The following is a 14,877-nucleotide window of genomic DNA, read 5'->3' on the forward strand; positions in this document are numbered from 1 at the left end:
AGTGAGAAGCCCGCGCACCGCAAAGAAGAGTAGCCCCCACTCGCCGCAACTAGAGAAAGCCCGTGTGCAGCCACAAGACCCATCGCAGCCAAAAATAAAAAAAATTAAAAGACCATACATATATAGCAGGCCAGAAATTACTATTTGCTGAACAAATAACTGAGTGACTGACAGAATGAAAAAGTGACTAGTCTCCTCTGCCCTGAACCATGCCTTTCATGAAAATAACAAAAAGAGAGACTTTTTTCTTTAACATAAATTCTATTACCTCTTTTCTATCAATGTCAATCAGGTAATGTCCAAGGCATTCCAGTTAGATATCTAAATATGTAAGTGTGATAGCTTAAAAAAACCTGATGCATCCAAATTTCCTAGGTATACATAAAGAATGAACATAAAATGCCAGTAATGTAATACTAACACCTTAACTTTTATTTGACATTTCAATAGGTTTCCTCTTACATGATAACGCATGAGGTTTTTCTGTATTACGATTCTTTTCAACACAACAAAATAAAATTGGATATCATTGTCTTATATTTTAATATAAAATTGAATCCTTAAACTTTCAATTTTTATTTCATTTGATCACTTACGTATGAAACAGATTATTTTTTCCAAAACTGAAAATATTATACCCAGGTATCACAGAACAAAATGTCTGAATTTGTTCACTATCTGAAATGTGTCATATATACTCAGAGATATACATAAATTTTATTTTTGTATCTCTTTTGTCTACTAGGAATTATTTCCAGACATACTGTTTTACCTCAGATCTTCATCAACTGTTTTCCAGTTACAGGGAGCACTGTATGTATGTATTTCCCAGCAGTATTAGAAACAAGGATATAATTTTCCTTGATTTGTATGATCCTCCCAGGGCTATGCAACTGCATTTCAATAAATATTAACTAATGTCATTCAAAAGGCAATCTTTAAAATGCATCAGTAGTGCATGTGTGTATGTATGTGTGTGCATGTGTGCACATGTGTGTCTGCATGTATAAGGTAGAAAGGACTTGAAAAATAGCTCTGTATTTTGGGGAGCTTCTGACACTTACTATATGAATCCTGAAGGCTTTTTTCCCCCAGATGCTCAGATATTTTGCCAAAATGTGCTAAAACAAAGTCACTTGGAGAATATGAGCTAGCCTAGAGATTAATAAAACCTCCAACTTCACAGGCTTCCACAAATAATGATATGAAAACAACAGATAATTTTAAGCTATCAAATATTTCAAGACTTCACTCTGTTTCTATGACATATTTATCCCATACGAAAGATTGGCTACAGGAGTTATAATGGCCTTCTGGGACAGGAAGAATAAGGTTTCTGTAGAAAATGTTAAATTAATCTTGATGGTGATGCAAAGTTAAGGAAGGGTTGTTAAGGGCTGGCTTGCTGCCACAGGGTGGGGTTTTATTTTGGTATCCTTTTAGAGTCTGCAGGTGTTTGGCACCAGTTAAAATCAGGGCCAGCTGTGATATTTCAGTTCTGATATTTCCCTCCCAATAGTTCTCAGAAGTGATGCTTCAGGGCGATGTCTTACACCTGATGGATTCAACTTGTGTGGTATAAATGTGAAGACTCTGTTAAATAACACCAGTTTTGCGACATCCTTTGCCCTCTCTTCCCCACCCACAGGTCATGGCATCAAGGAGAAAGAAAAACATTAATCAGAGGTTCAGTCATTCATATACACATATACTTTTTAACTGAGCATTTCATTCAAAAATGGTGATACACTAGAACCGCCAAATTTACGGTCTTGAGCAAAATAGAAAAAGCAGGATAACACATTCTCTGTTGATCCTCATGGTAGATAATGATGCTTTTAAACCCTCTCAGTGGTGAGATCCATACCTATTTTTGCAGGAATTTGAATAGTTTCTATTAAAAGCTGCATTTTCTTTTAAGTCTGTTTGGGTTGGAAAACCTCAAACCACAATGTATTTCATGCACATGTTCCCAAGGGTATGTTAAATAGGACCATACTGAGGTCATCTAGTAAGTTTTTTAAACTTTTTAAGAATTCCTTTAATGTACTACACAATCTTGGCCTGATTAAAAGAAGATATTTTAAGAAAGCACTTGGAAACATGACTATTAAAATCTATATGCAGATAATCTATATTATACTTCTACAATGCACAGAGTTTTCCACAGATAATTTATCACTGAGGGAGAAAAAACAATAAAACTACCACTAAAAGGGTTTTGGATCAAAATTTCTCAGAGATAGCAGTAAATACAGACCAAAATCTCCTGTAGTATTGCTGATTGACTTAACAGTGGATGCCTGCAGGATCATTTTAACTGTGCAAAGGTCTGTAGCATATAATCAGAGGATAAAAGGTAGACACCCTTGCATCTATCCAAGAAAAAAAAGAATCATTTGCTGTTTCGGTTGAGTCAAAAAGGCAAGTTTTCTCAGAACATGAGACTATGAGGAAATTATTTTGGTTAGGAACAGTTTCGACCATCAAGCAAATTTTTGTTGTCTACCACGTTCAAACCACAGATGAAACATAAATGGCCCACTTGATAAGTAGGCCCACAGAAAATTATCTCCTGCTCTTTGATGCTTCTAATCTTTTTTCTTCTTTCTTTTTTTGGTTAGACATACCCCTTTCCACTTCATCAAAGTCTCACTTCCTGCGCCATGTTCCAGGCCTTGTACTTCACCCAAATCAATTTTCAGTTGAACTAGCAGCTGTGCTGGCACGGCGCACATGGAGAGCTGGGCCACGGGCGCCAGCGGTGCAGTCCCACATCTCAACAGAAGTGGCCGGTTCCATGTACCCAGGGCCAAGAAACTCCACAGCTCGTCAGGGGAAAAACAAGGGAGGACACCTTGAATGGAAATCAGACTTTTACGGAAAACAAAAAGATTTTCAGTAATCAGAAAAATTACTGAAGGGCTGAGAACTTCTTGGCACAAAGTCTGCAGACAGATTTTCTTAAAAGGATATTAGTTAGACCTTGATTTTAAGCTAATGATCCCCATCCCTGCAGCTACACTGGATTTGCCTCTATCCACTAAATAACAAGTAAAAGAAAGTGTTTTTTAATAAAAATATAACCATAAAGGGCACCATAACCAGAGCTATTACCATTTACTAAACTTTTACCCTCTAGCAATCCCTACTATGTGCCTTTGATAAACATTGTCACATTTAACACTTACAATATAGAGAAAAGATTCTATTTCATCACTTTACCATTGAGGAAACCAAAGCCTAGAAAACATAAAACTACCCAACACTTCTGACTCCATGGTCTTACTACTGTATTTATTTTATACAAATTTTTTTTAACTCCCTGATTTTTTCAGCTTCTACATTCCTTTCAAAATACATAATGACAGGGAATTCCTTCTAAAAGAGCCAAACACTTCCAGGCATAGGGGAAAGATGGTGCCCTTACGTCTTGTGCCAAACAGTCCTACGAACAACTGCCATAGTCATCTTTGCTTATTTTTACTTTTTTCAACTTTTTATTTTATATTGGAGTACAGCTGATTAACAACGTTGTGTTACTTTCAGGTTTACAACAAAGTGATTCAGTTATACATACACATGTATCTATTCCTTTTCAAATTCTTTTCCTGATTAGGTTGTTACAGAATATTGAGCAGAGTTCCCTGTGCCATACAGTAGGTCCTTGTACTAATATTACACTGCTCTCTAGTCTTTCTAAAAATCCAGATAATTTTATACACACATTTTGGTGTTTAAATTCCAAAGAAGAATGAAATGGTATATAAGAGACCAACTCTACGCTATTGTCAATAACTATCACTGTATGATTAAGAATTTTTGATATTAGAATTGTAACAATTAGAATCTACTTTTTGGTGGATAAGAAGGCAGTTTTCAAAGACTTTTGGGGTAGTAGGAAAAGTTGGTATCCTGACTTAGAATATCACTATTCTCCATTTGAAAAATTGTTTAAGAACTAAAATAAGCCATAGACCAATAATAGAAACTTCCTGCAGGTCCAAAAGAGTTGAGATACAAAAATTAAAGTAATTAAAGTGAGCTACAAGGGAAAATTAGGAATGAAAATCCTAATTACCCAATATTCAATCCGAACCAGCCCATAAAGTGAACAATTTTAAGGATGGGACCTTGGATCCTTGTTTATCAAAGCCTAAAAAATAAGTAACACTTGAATATATCTAATAATTTTTAAAATAACATTTTTTGCTTTGGTGCCTTTATTCCTGATGAAACACAGATGGAGCCAACAGAAGTGCTGATGGAAAAACCCTCAGGAATTCTCTCTAGAGAAATGTGCCCTCAAACTGAGTTAAATAGGAAGTCCTACACATCTTGGTTCTACTTTTAAGCAGGAAAATAATGGTGAAACCCACCCATTCCCCTACAACAGCTTAAAGCCAAAGCTTGAAGTGAGAAAACTGGCCCTCTGGTCTACATTCAGGGTGCACAAACTGCTACCTCATCACAAGGAATCACCAGCATTAATCACTGATGTAGTGGGGACCCTTTCACAAAGACTCAGTCCATATCAAGTGGGCACCCTTTTCTCCAATTCTTATTGACCATTCTTTCATTAGGAACAAAGTGTTGCCATACTCACAATCTTGGCAGAAAAAAATAGCACAGAGCAGAATTCCTGCATTCATTCACCTTTTTTTCTCCGGTATTATAATCATTGAATTGAACACAGTTCAATTATCCTTTAAACAGATATTCATGTAACATGAAGGTACCAAAGTTAGAATTAAGTCAGTTTGCTCCCTTAAAAAAGTATATTCCATTTTCAACAATTCATTTCAAAGAAAAATCTATCGCTATAAAAAATGAAAAGAATAAAGAGAAAAACTATAATTTTGAAATGACGGAAGCTGACAGATACATGAATAATCACGGCGAAAGTTTCATAGAAAAAGGCAGTTCCTGTACATTGTGGGATTAATATGTGAATCTGAGAAATGGTAAATTGCTTGCAGTGATACTGATTAAAGTAATAAAATCAAAACTTATTATTTTGACATTATCTAAAAAAAATCATTTGAACAATGTTATAGAAGAAATATTTTTTCAGAGGATCCTTATTTCTGTACCCCAAGAAGGAGTCTGTAAGCAATGTCCAGCACAAATCTCTATTCAAGTACATTTATTCTCCACGAGTAATGCACATTAATCAAAGCATAGAGAAAGCCTCTCATCAGCAGAACTAATGATGACTTGCTTTGTACATTTTAAGACAGCCATACGATGAGAGGGGGACTACAGCTGTGAAGGTCCTCCCAGTTCTTTCTGCAGAGAATGGTCTCTGCGTGCCTGACTCCAACCTTTCAATTGTCTATATTTCTATTTTTCAGGGAAAACACATGCCCTGACCTTGGATACTTTATGGCTGCTGAAGAAATATGTTCGATCAGATACATATAAAAGTATGATTGTAGGCTGCCAGTGCTAAATTCTGATTATTTTTATTTCAGACCCACACTTTAACGTAAGAGTAAAAAATCACGTGATGTGACTTAAGCTCAAGATCAATGGCTAATGTACACTTATATGAATCAGTCTGGATAGAAAAGAGAGGCAAATTCTTGTGGTTTTAACCGAAACATACTAAAAGTTTCAAAAAACAAACCTGGGGTTCTGCAAACACATTCTTCATGTTGTTAATTGGGCCATACGGGACTCCACTGCCTTCGAAGAGGTGTAACCACTTGCTGGTCATTTCTTCTTCAAACCTAGGAAGAGACCAAAAAAGGATGCACTTTTATACTCTAAAGAATGTACACAACCTGTTTTCTCCTGTGGCCCTCTTTGAAAGCAACTGATAATGACAAAAACATGTTTCTTTAACTTTCCTTGTGCCTAGTTTTGAGAGAATGTTGCCAATATGAAACAACTTGAGTTGCCCTGTAAGTTGTAAGAATAGCCACTCCCATCCCCTTGTTTGCAAATCCACCATTAGAGTTGAAATTCCTCCTATTTCTGACCCTATGAACTTTTTGACAGAGAGACCCTTGGAGAAGAGAGATTATGTAGAAAATGGTATTAACTGAGCTTCAAATGTGGTATTGAGCACTTGATGAATTTAATGATGATAATATAATGTTACTGAAGTTTTGAGTATAACGTCATTGTGCAGTGTTTTTTAGGTCTCAGGCAATAGTACATGAGGTTAAGATAGACACAGATATGCTAAATTATTCCTCAAAACAAAAAATAAACTAATGAATTGGTTTTAAAAGAAAGCTGTATGTTTTACCTCCATTACTCTTAAAGCACACCAGAATTAACAGCCACAACCACTGGCCTAAAAAAAAAACTTAATTACTTATTTACTTGCACTGTGGTTTACCAATTAGAACAAATGGAGACATGTAAAGACTAATACCTCAATTTAGCCAACAACCCTCAAATTCATCCAAGTCCTTTACCTCTGTTTTATTTTTATTATAATTTAAAACTGGACTTCACAGACACAAAAGCTTATTTGGTTTCCTTTCTTTTCTCTATTAGGTCTTAAGGAAAGGAGACCTAATTCATTAATGAGATTTACTGTTTTTTAGTTCTCTGTTAAGACAGTGAGCACAGAAACAAAATCTTGGATCCTCAAAGACAAATAAACACTCATAGCTTGTAATATATGAAGAATTTGACAACTGTTAATTGTTAAAATAGCAAACTATTTTTAGTTAAGTAATAATCTAGGTTAAAAGAAATTTTTAAAAAGCGTTAGCTATAGTAAATTATTGGCAGCAAGTAAAATGCTTCACGAATATGGGAGGGCTAGTGGAAGTGTAGTAGAAATAGTTAATATTCATGGGCTTCTATTCAGCTCTCTCAGACATAGCTAAAATTAATTTCAGATCAGCAGATTCTATGGGAATTATGTCAGAGGAATGCACTTTTTCCACTATTTAAAAAAAAGATTAAAAAGTGTCAATACTTTGAGAACACTTCTCTAATTGCCATCTAATAGATAAAAAGAAAAGAGAAGCTTGAATTAACATACTCTAAAAGACAGACTACTATATGAACAACTATGTTCAATCATATAAATTTTTTACGTAAGAATCTGATAAAAATTTTTAATGAAGGTAGTATACATTTCACTAGGAGTATAATTAATCCTATTCACACATCCACTTATTCTACAACCACCTAAGGAGCGTCTACTCTACACCAGGCATTGATTTTTGTCTTTAAAAATAATGCCTTCCCCCTTTTCTTTCCATTATGATAAAGATTTTTCATTATACACATTAATTATGGCCCAGTAATGTTAACTATCCCTATTTAGTACACAATAAAAGACTTCACTTCTAAATATTGAAAAATATTCTTTCTTGGGAACGCCACAATGCAAGATTATATGTTTTGAATTAGTCAATTCTCCGCATCCACATTTTCTTTTCAATGACTATTAAAGTCATCTCCTGGCAGAGACTTGCTAAGATATATATAGATATATATCACCAGAATGATATATGTTGAAAGAATAAAAGAGGTACTTTGAACCTGAAGCCTTTTAAATCAGGGTGTTAATTATTTAAGTTTTCATAAACAGAGTGTTATAATGGTTACTCTGATGAATTTTCAAGACATAAATTTATCACCACTGGACTCACCCAAGTGGCCTGAAAGATCCGCACAGAAAATGTATGTCAATATCTCAACAAACCCATAGCTGCAGGCTTGCCAACAGAAAACTCAGGGGAATAGTTGAAGTTTTAGTATTTATATAAGCTTTTCACCACTGGGCAAAAGGGAGGGATTTATTTCATGTTATGGAAAACAATGGATGCACTTTGGATATGAGACTGGGGAGAGAGGCAGCGTCTGGAGCTGCAGTTGTGACCACTGTTTGTGTATTTGAGTGGGTGTGGGCGTGGAAGTGTTCACAAATGCCTTAAACTCAATCAGTCAGAGACGAACATCACTGCATTCCGTTACTCCCAGAGGACACATCCATCATTTTCTTCTGAAAATCTATCTCTTGATCTAAATCTGATGTAGAATCCTTTCCTTTATCTACGCAAGAAAATCTGTAAGTGCTTGTTTTTATGAACCACAAAAATTTTGCTAAAAAAAAAATGGAAAGAGCTGATTTAACTCACTCAGGGCAACACAATCCTGAAGATAAGACAAGAAGGGTGTCCCTGGATCCAGTGTAGTAAGCCTCGAAGCTAGGGCCTCCTCTGGGAAGTTCCTTGGAGACTCATAAAACAATTCAGACTTAATTGTAAACTTACTAAATCAACCCATATATTTAATTATAGATTTTTGTTGAATTCACTTGATGCCGAATGGTTATTATTAATCAGATTACATCATTTAGGCAGATGAAACACTGCTGCTTAAAGATAGACTTGAGTTTCAATTTCTTAACATGAAAATTTAACTTAGAAAACGAACCAAAATTCTTCTCTTTTGAGAATGGATTAAAGTTGCAGCCAAATCCAAGGCCAGAGAGCAACTAATAAGAGATCCATGCCATGAAGGTGGGAGTTGAAAATAATTATAACATTAATGATTAATAAATGCTGGTCATTAATTGTTTGATCTATATTTTGTAGATGTTATCCTCATAAGCACATTATAAGGTAAGTATTATCCTCCTTTGACCAATGGGAAACTCAGGTTCGGAGAAATTAACTTGCTCAAATTCATATAGCTTCCCCCACCCCAACTTTTTTGAGGTACGATTGACAAATAAAAGTCATATGTATTTAATCTGTACAACATGATTTTTTAAGGTGAGCAATGTGATGATTTAACATACGTATACATTGTGAAATGATTACCAGTATCACAGTTACCATTTGTGTGTGTGTGGTGAGAACACTTAGCAACTCCTCTCAGCAAACTTTAAGTATTTGATACAGTATTATTACCTATAATCACAATACTGTACATTCGATCCTCAGAACTTTTCATCTGACAGCTGAAAGTTTGTACCCTTTGACCAACATCTCCCAATCTCCCGCACACCCTAGCCCCTGGCAACCGCCGTTCTACACTCTCGTTCCATGAGTTTGACTTTTTTTAGATTCCACACATAAGTGAGATCATGCAGTATCTGTATTCCTGTGTCTGGCTTATTTTGCTTAGCACTAAGATGCTTCTTCACTTTCATCCTATATACCTCATGATATATCTCTTTACATTAATACTCACTCATTCATTCCTGATGCTTTTAGCAAGAGTTTTCTTTTGTGCCAGTCATGGGGATTACAATGATAAAAAAGAGACAGTCATCGTATTCAGAGATCATATAGTCTAATGGAGAACAGAGCTATTGAAATTTATGAATTACAGTGCAGGATGCTGAGACAAAAATATGAATGAACAACTTGCAGTCGAAGCACCAAAGAGGGAGACCTGCACTGGGCCTGGGGAGTCAGGAAAGCATTCAAAACTGAGGTGACATTTGAGCCAGGTGTTGAAGGATGAGTTAGAATTTTCCACGTGAAGGGTGGGAAGAAGGATCTTCCAGGCAGAAAAAGCAATGTGTACAAAGACTCAATCTGGAAAGAATGTGAAATCTCCTGTGCCTTGAGCGGCAAAAGAGGAAATGGAAAAGGGAGGTTAGAACCAAGAGCGTGAGGCATCTGGTGAGCTATGCTAAGGATATTGGATTTCCACTGGCAATGAGGAACCCAGAGAGGTCTTTCAGTAGGGGACTGACATAATCAGCATTGATACAGAGAAGGGAAGGATATCGATGAGACTAGAGAAAAAGAAACTTGACAGGAGGCACCATGCTGTCTCCCTCTGATGCTTCTTAAACCTGCCTCTCCATCAATATCTTCCATATTACTGTCAACCAGAAATAATAAGTTTTTGTTTGAAAAAATAAGTTTTCCAGGCATTCTTATCCTTTTTTGTTACTATCCTATTTATGTTTCCAATCTATCATTACTGCTTGAGTCTCTGATATATGACTTGGCCACCAACACCTTTTCTTACCCAGTCTCCAAGGGTCTCCAGTGACCACTTGGGTCTGCCAATATTCTGTTCACAGTCCGAATCCCACCTGCTTTCTGTGCAGTATTTGACACTGTTGACTATCTTATCTTTAGGTCCTATGATACCTTCTTGGATTTTTAATACCTATTTGGCCATTTCTGGTTTTTTTTTAATTAATTCTTTTACCTTTTCCTTCCAGTCCCAATATTCTTCATTTTCTTTTAAGCACTTAAGTAATCCTGTCATCTCTATGCAGATGATACCCAAATCTATTATTTCTAGCCCTGACCTTTCCTCAGTTCCCCTTTTCTAGTTACCATAGAATATTTCCACTCAGATGTAGTATCATCCCCATAAACACGACTTGCCCATGGATGATTAAAATTTCCATTTGCCCCATAAACCTAATATTCTCCCTTGCCTGAACTCAAACCCTTGGCTAAATCTGGAACTCCTTCTTCTCATCATTTATCATTTATACATAATTGCCCTGTAGAATCAACTTTTCAAAAGTTAAGTTTTATTCCTCTATTCCCACTGTTACTACCACAGTTCAAGCCCTTGATTCATCACACATGGACTATGGCAATAGTTGATTAAAAACTTACTGCCTCCAATTTTCCCCCTTTCCATAAATCACTCATTTTAGATATGTCTCAAATCTGTCCAACTATTTCCTTCCCCAAGATCATTACCTTCTCTCACACTAGAGAAACAGACGATTTCTTGACTGTTATAGCCCCATAACTTAAAATACAGTTGGCACTCAGTATTTGCTAAATGAATGAATATATGACTATTTGGGAAGAATAAGAGGGTCTTGTTTGTTTGCCTGGTGCGTCGCAAGCCAAACGCTGAGACGATGAGGTTTGCAGCACAGAAAGGGTTTATTCCTGAGGCATCCGAGTCAGGAGACGGGAAAAGTCTCAAATCTGTCTCCCTGAAGGTGAGGGGCTGGGGATATTTATGGTATAAAAACTGAGGCAGGGGGAGCATGGAGAAAGGTAATTTGAGATAAGAAAAAGGACAGGCAATCGTTGCTCTGTGCAGATGCAACCAAGCCACAGGTTTCTGCATGGGAGACATGCTCAGAAAACGGCAGCATTAGCATGCTGTGAGGGTGGAGATTTTGGCCCTCAGACATCAAAAGGTCACTGAATGGACATTTGCACGTGCCCAGATGGAGGGTGGGAGGTCTTAACCAGTCTTAATCATCTCAAGCTCAAACTGGACACAGCTGACTCCAAGTTCCTAAAAAACAACTTGGGCAAACATCCTATTGCCCAGGCTATGTGACCCTTGGAGGACATACAAGCTTTTATAGAAACAATCAAAGTAAGCCTAACCAGTGAAGGCAGGTCACAATTCACCACTTATCAATGGCTAACTGATAACTACCCTCGGTTTCATCTCAGTCACATTAGCTTGAATTAGTGGGGTGGAGTATCTTCTGAAACCTTGCTGAGACTAGTTTTATTCAGATACTGAGGTTGGGAGAAGGAAGGCAATTTGAGGCCCTTAGCTTTTTTTTTTTTTTTTTTTTTTTTTGCGGTATGCAGGCCTCTCACTGTTGTGGCCTCTCCTGTTGCGGAGCACAGGCTCCGGACGCGCAGGCTCAGCGGCCATGGCTCACGGGCCCAGCCGCTCTGCGGCACGTGGGATCTTCCCAGACCGGGGCACGAACCCGTGTCCCCTGCATCGGCAGGCGGACTCTCAACCACTGCGCCATCAGGGAAGCCCAAGGCCCTTAGCTTTAAATGTAATATCACAGCACCTCCTTTTCCTTCTTTTTCTACACTGGTCTCTAAATTCTGTATAGAAGTATGTCTTATGGAAAATAGATCGCTAGTTCCCAAAGACCAATTTACAAGTAAATGCTTCAGACATAATGTTTCAATTTAGGGACTTCCTATGATCCAGAGAATCATAAGATCCCAGGAATTCAAAAGATCTTAAAAATCATCTATTGTTTTCTATGATCCTACAAAGTCATCATATTATGTATACTGAAAATATTTCTAGTAATAGGGACCATACTGGCAGTTGTTACTGGAAGTATCCAAACACAAGAAGTGTGCTACAATAGAACCGGCATGAGATGTGGATAGATTTGGGATTGAGTCACAGCCCCAGCACCTCCTATCTATATGACCTTAATAAAAACATCTATTAAAAACGTTCACAATTTTTTCAAATCAAAGCAAACATTTATTAAACATTTACCAATTGCAAGGCTCTGTGCTAAGCAGATTACACACATTATTTCATTTAATTCTCATAACAATCCTGTTAGGTAGGCACCATTATCATGCTCATTTTAAAGATGGAGCAAACCGAGATTTAGAGAGTTTAAGTAGCCTTTTCAACTCGTATCACCATGAAGTAGTCAAGCTAGAAGACTATCCTGAGTCCAAAGCTCGTGTGTTAACCACCACTTTCTACTGCCTGACCCTGGGCAGCAGAGTACAGGACAGCAGATCAGACAAAGTTTTGTGAGTGATGTGCTGCTGAAGACCTGTCCGACAAAGGGCTTGAAAAGGCAGTACAGCATCTTAGTGCTACTGTTAACTGAGAGCCTTTTATAATATGATAATATGTACTGGACACCACAAGAAATACTTGGCATATATTATTTCTTGTCCTCATAATCCCATGAGGTAAGGTTTATGATCCTCATGGTTGAGGAAACTAGGGCACAGAGAAGTTGAGCAGAAGTGTATGGATCAGAAGGCTCGAAGCTATAAGCTGGTGAGGTCTTGAACTGGTCTTTGCCAATGCTCCTTCTGTAGGGTAGACCCATTAGATGTCAGTGTCAATCCAGTCAAATCTAGCACACAGTGCCACCCTTAGGCCATTGGCAATTCAGCTACTGTTTGCCCCAGAGCTGGGGGAGGAAGGGAGGTTAACTCTATACCGGGTAAGTTGTCTGGGTTCCAACTATTCGTGACTTCCTTCCCACCAACAACTGATCAACCCTGTGGTCTGATAAGGCCTCGTAATATTGGCCACCATTTTTTAATCTCAGCCTTTCAAGAACTCTATGAGAAAGGACTCATTACTCTTATTTTGAAGATGAAAAAATTGAGACTCACACTCAAGTCCACAGTTCAGGCTCAGAGCTCATCTCACTATAATACACTGTTGCCATTTATAAAAGATAATCAATAAATAAAATTTATTGAAAAGACAAGCCTGATTTTTAATCCTAAGCTCACCTAACTTTGTGACCATGAGTAAGTTGTTTAACTTCTCTGAGCTCCAATTTTCTCTTCTGTTCTAAGGAAATTATAATCAGTTGTAAATTGCTTAGCACATCACCTAGCATGTAGTAAGTACTCAAAATGGTATTTACTTAGTTGTAAGGTCACATAACAAAAATGAATACAATAATAAAATATGTCTATAACTTCAAATCCAAGGAAGGAATTTTAACAATTTATATAGCAACTCCTACTTTTTGCTGATCATAGCTCAAATATTTTCTGATTATAAAGGTCTAAGCATACTAATATCAAATCATTCCTATGTTGTACACCTAAAACTAATAATATATAATATATATCAATAATCTCTCAATTCTAAAAATTTAAGTCTAAGCTTTTGGGAGTTCTAAAATATATTAACATGTTACTTTGTTGTTGTTTATTCATTTCTTATTCTAGAAAATATCAGTGTTTGCACTGAAGCCTCTGGGGGATTGGTGATGACACCAGTGTCAGGAATCCCCATCAGTCTTCATTACACTTAGAGATCCCATAGGAGGGAGTGACAATACAGAGATTTCAAACTAGGCAGGGAGTAATAAAATAAACACATTTTACCAGGCTAACAATCAGCATGGTTGAAACAGTTTAAAGAGGTACCAACATCAATATATCTTGTGGAAAAGCCACAGAAGTTAAAGATCTTGTATTTTTGCCTCATTCTAATGGTTAAGACAAAGTCCAAGGCTTCGATTCCTATCAGTGATAAAAGAAAATGCCTGCTATGGCTCATGCTGTGTTCTTACCTGGACAAGGCCTCATTTCCCTAAAAGGCCCAGGGTGCTCCCTGGACAAAATCTGGTGCCTTCCTAGAGGGATGGAATGGGGAGGGTGGGAGGGAGACGCAAGAGGGAGGGGATATGGGAATATAGGTACACATATAGCTGATTCACTTTGTTATACAGCAGCAACTAACACAACATTGTAAAGCAATTATACTCCAATAAAGATGTTAAAAAAAAAAAAACAGTCAATGACAGCAACTTGGAGCAAATGAAAGGTTTTCTTTACTCTTATCTCTTGCTAGACTTTATGAGATGCTCAATGACACTTTCCTCCATGACTTTTCAAGTTTCCGGAGCAGAAAATAGGGTAAGTGTGGGGCAAAAATGAAATCATATCCCTCTTGGTTTCATGAACTCTTCCCCACTTTTGGGTCAGAACAGAAAAGGATTTCAAGGAGATTCTTTGGTAATATTCTAAATCTTTGAATCCTGGCATTTTCCCACATAAAAATTCAGGGCTCCAATTTGGAGTCTAGTTAGTTGTCTTTTCATAGAGGTTTTATAGGAAAATTCAAATGTAACATACTAACATATTAGAATATGACTTTATGTTACCAAAGTATTCTTTAAATTCACACAATGATTTCTTCATATAATTGGAAATATGAATCAACTTTCAAAAAGTTTTGTATATTTATGCATAAGTAGAAAGGTATACCTGTCTTGTTGGTATACTATCTCTACAGTAGAGTTGTGGATTTGCCAACTACAGAGTTCTGAAAATAAGTTTTGATGTTTATACACCCGAAACCCAAAACCCATCAATCTTTTTAAATTTGCACATATTAGTTCTATCCCCTTAAACAAATAAAATACAACTACAATGGTGGACTCCCCTATTAGACCATGAGGGTGGCTCTCCAGGA

General features: G+C 36.9%; 1 protein-coding gene across 1 annotated transcript in view; it reads right to left on the reverse strand.

The window, feature by feature from the left end:
- Nucleotides 1–14,877, reverse strand: part of SUGCT (succinyl-CoA:glutarate-CoA transferase) — a 683,256-nt gene that overhangs the window by 383,644 nt on the left and 284,735 nt on the right. Inside the window, exon 12 of the mRNA XM_082846503.1 lies at nucleotides 5,630–5,732. Coding sequence (XP_082702629.1) covers nucleotides 5,630–5,732 — 103 coding nt within the window. The remainder of the gene's footprint in view (nucleotides 1–5,629; nucleotides 5,733–14,877) is intronic.

This window comes from Leucopleurus acutus (genome assembly GCF_964270905.1).
Source record: "Leucopleurus acutus genome assembly, chromosome: 9".
NCBI lineage: Eukaryota > Metazoa > Chordata > Mammalia > Artiodactyla > Delphinidae > Leucopleurus > Leucopleurus acutus.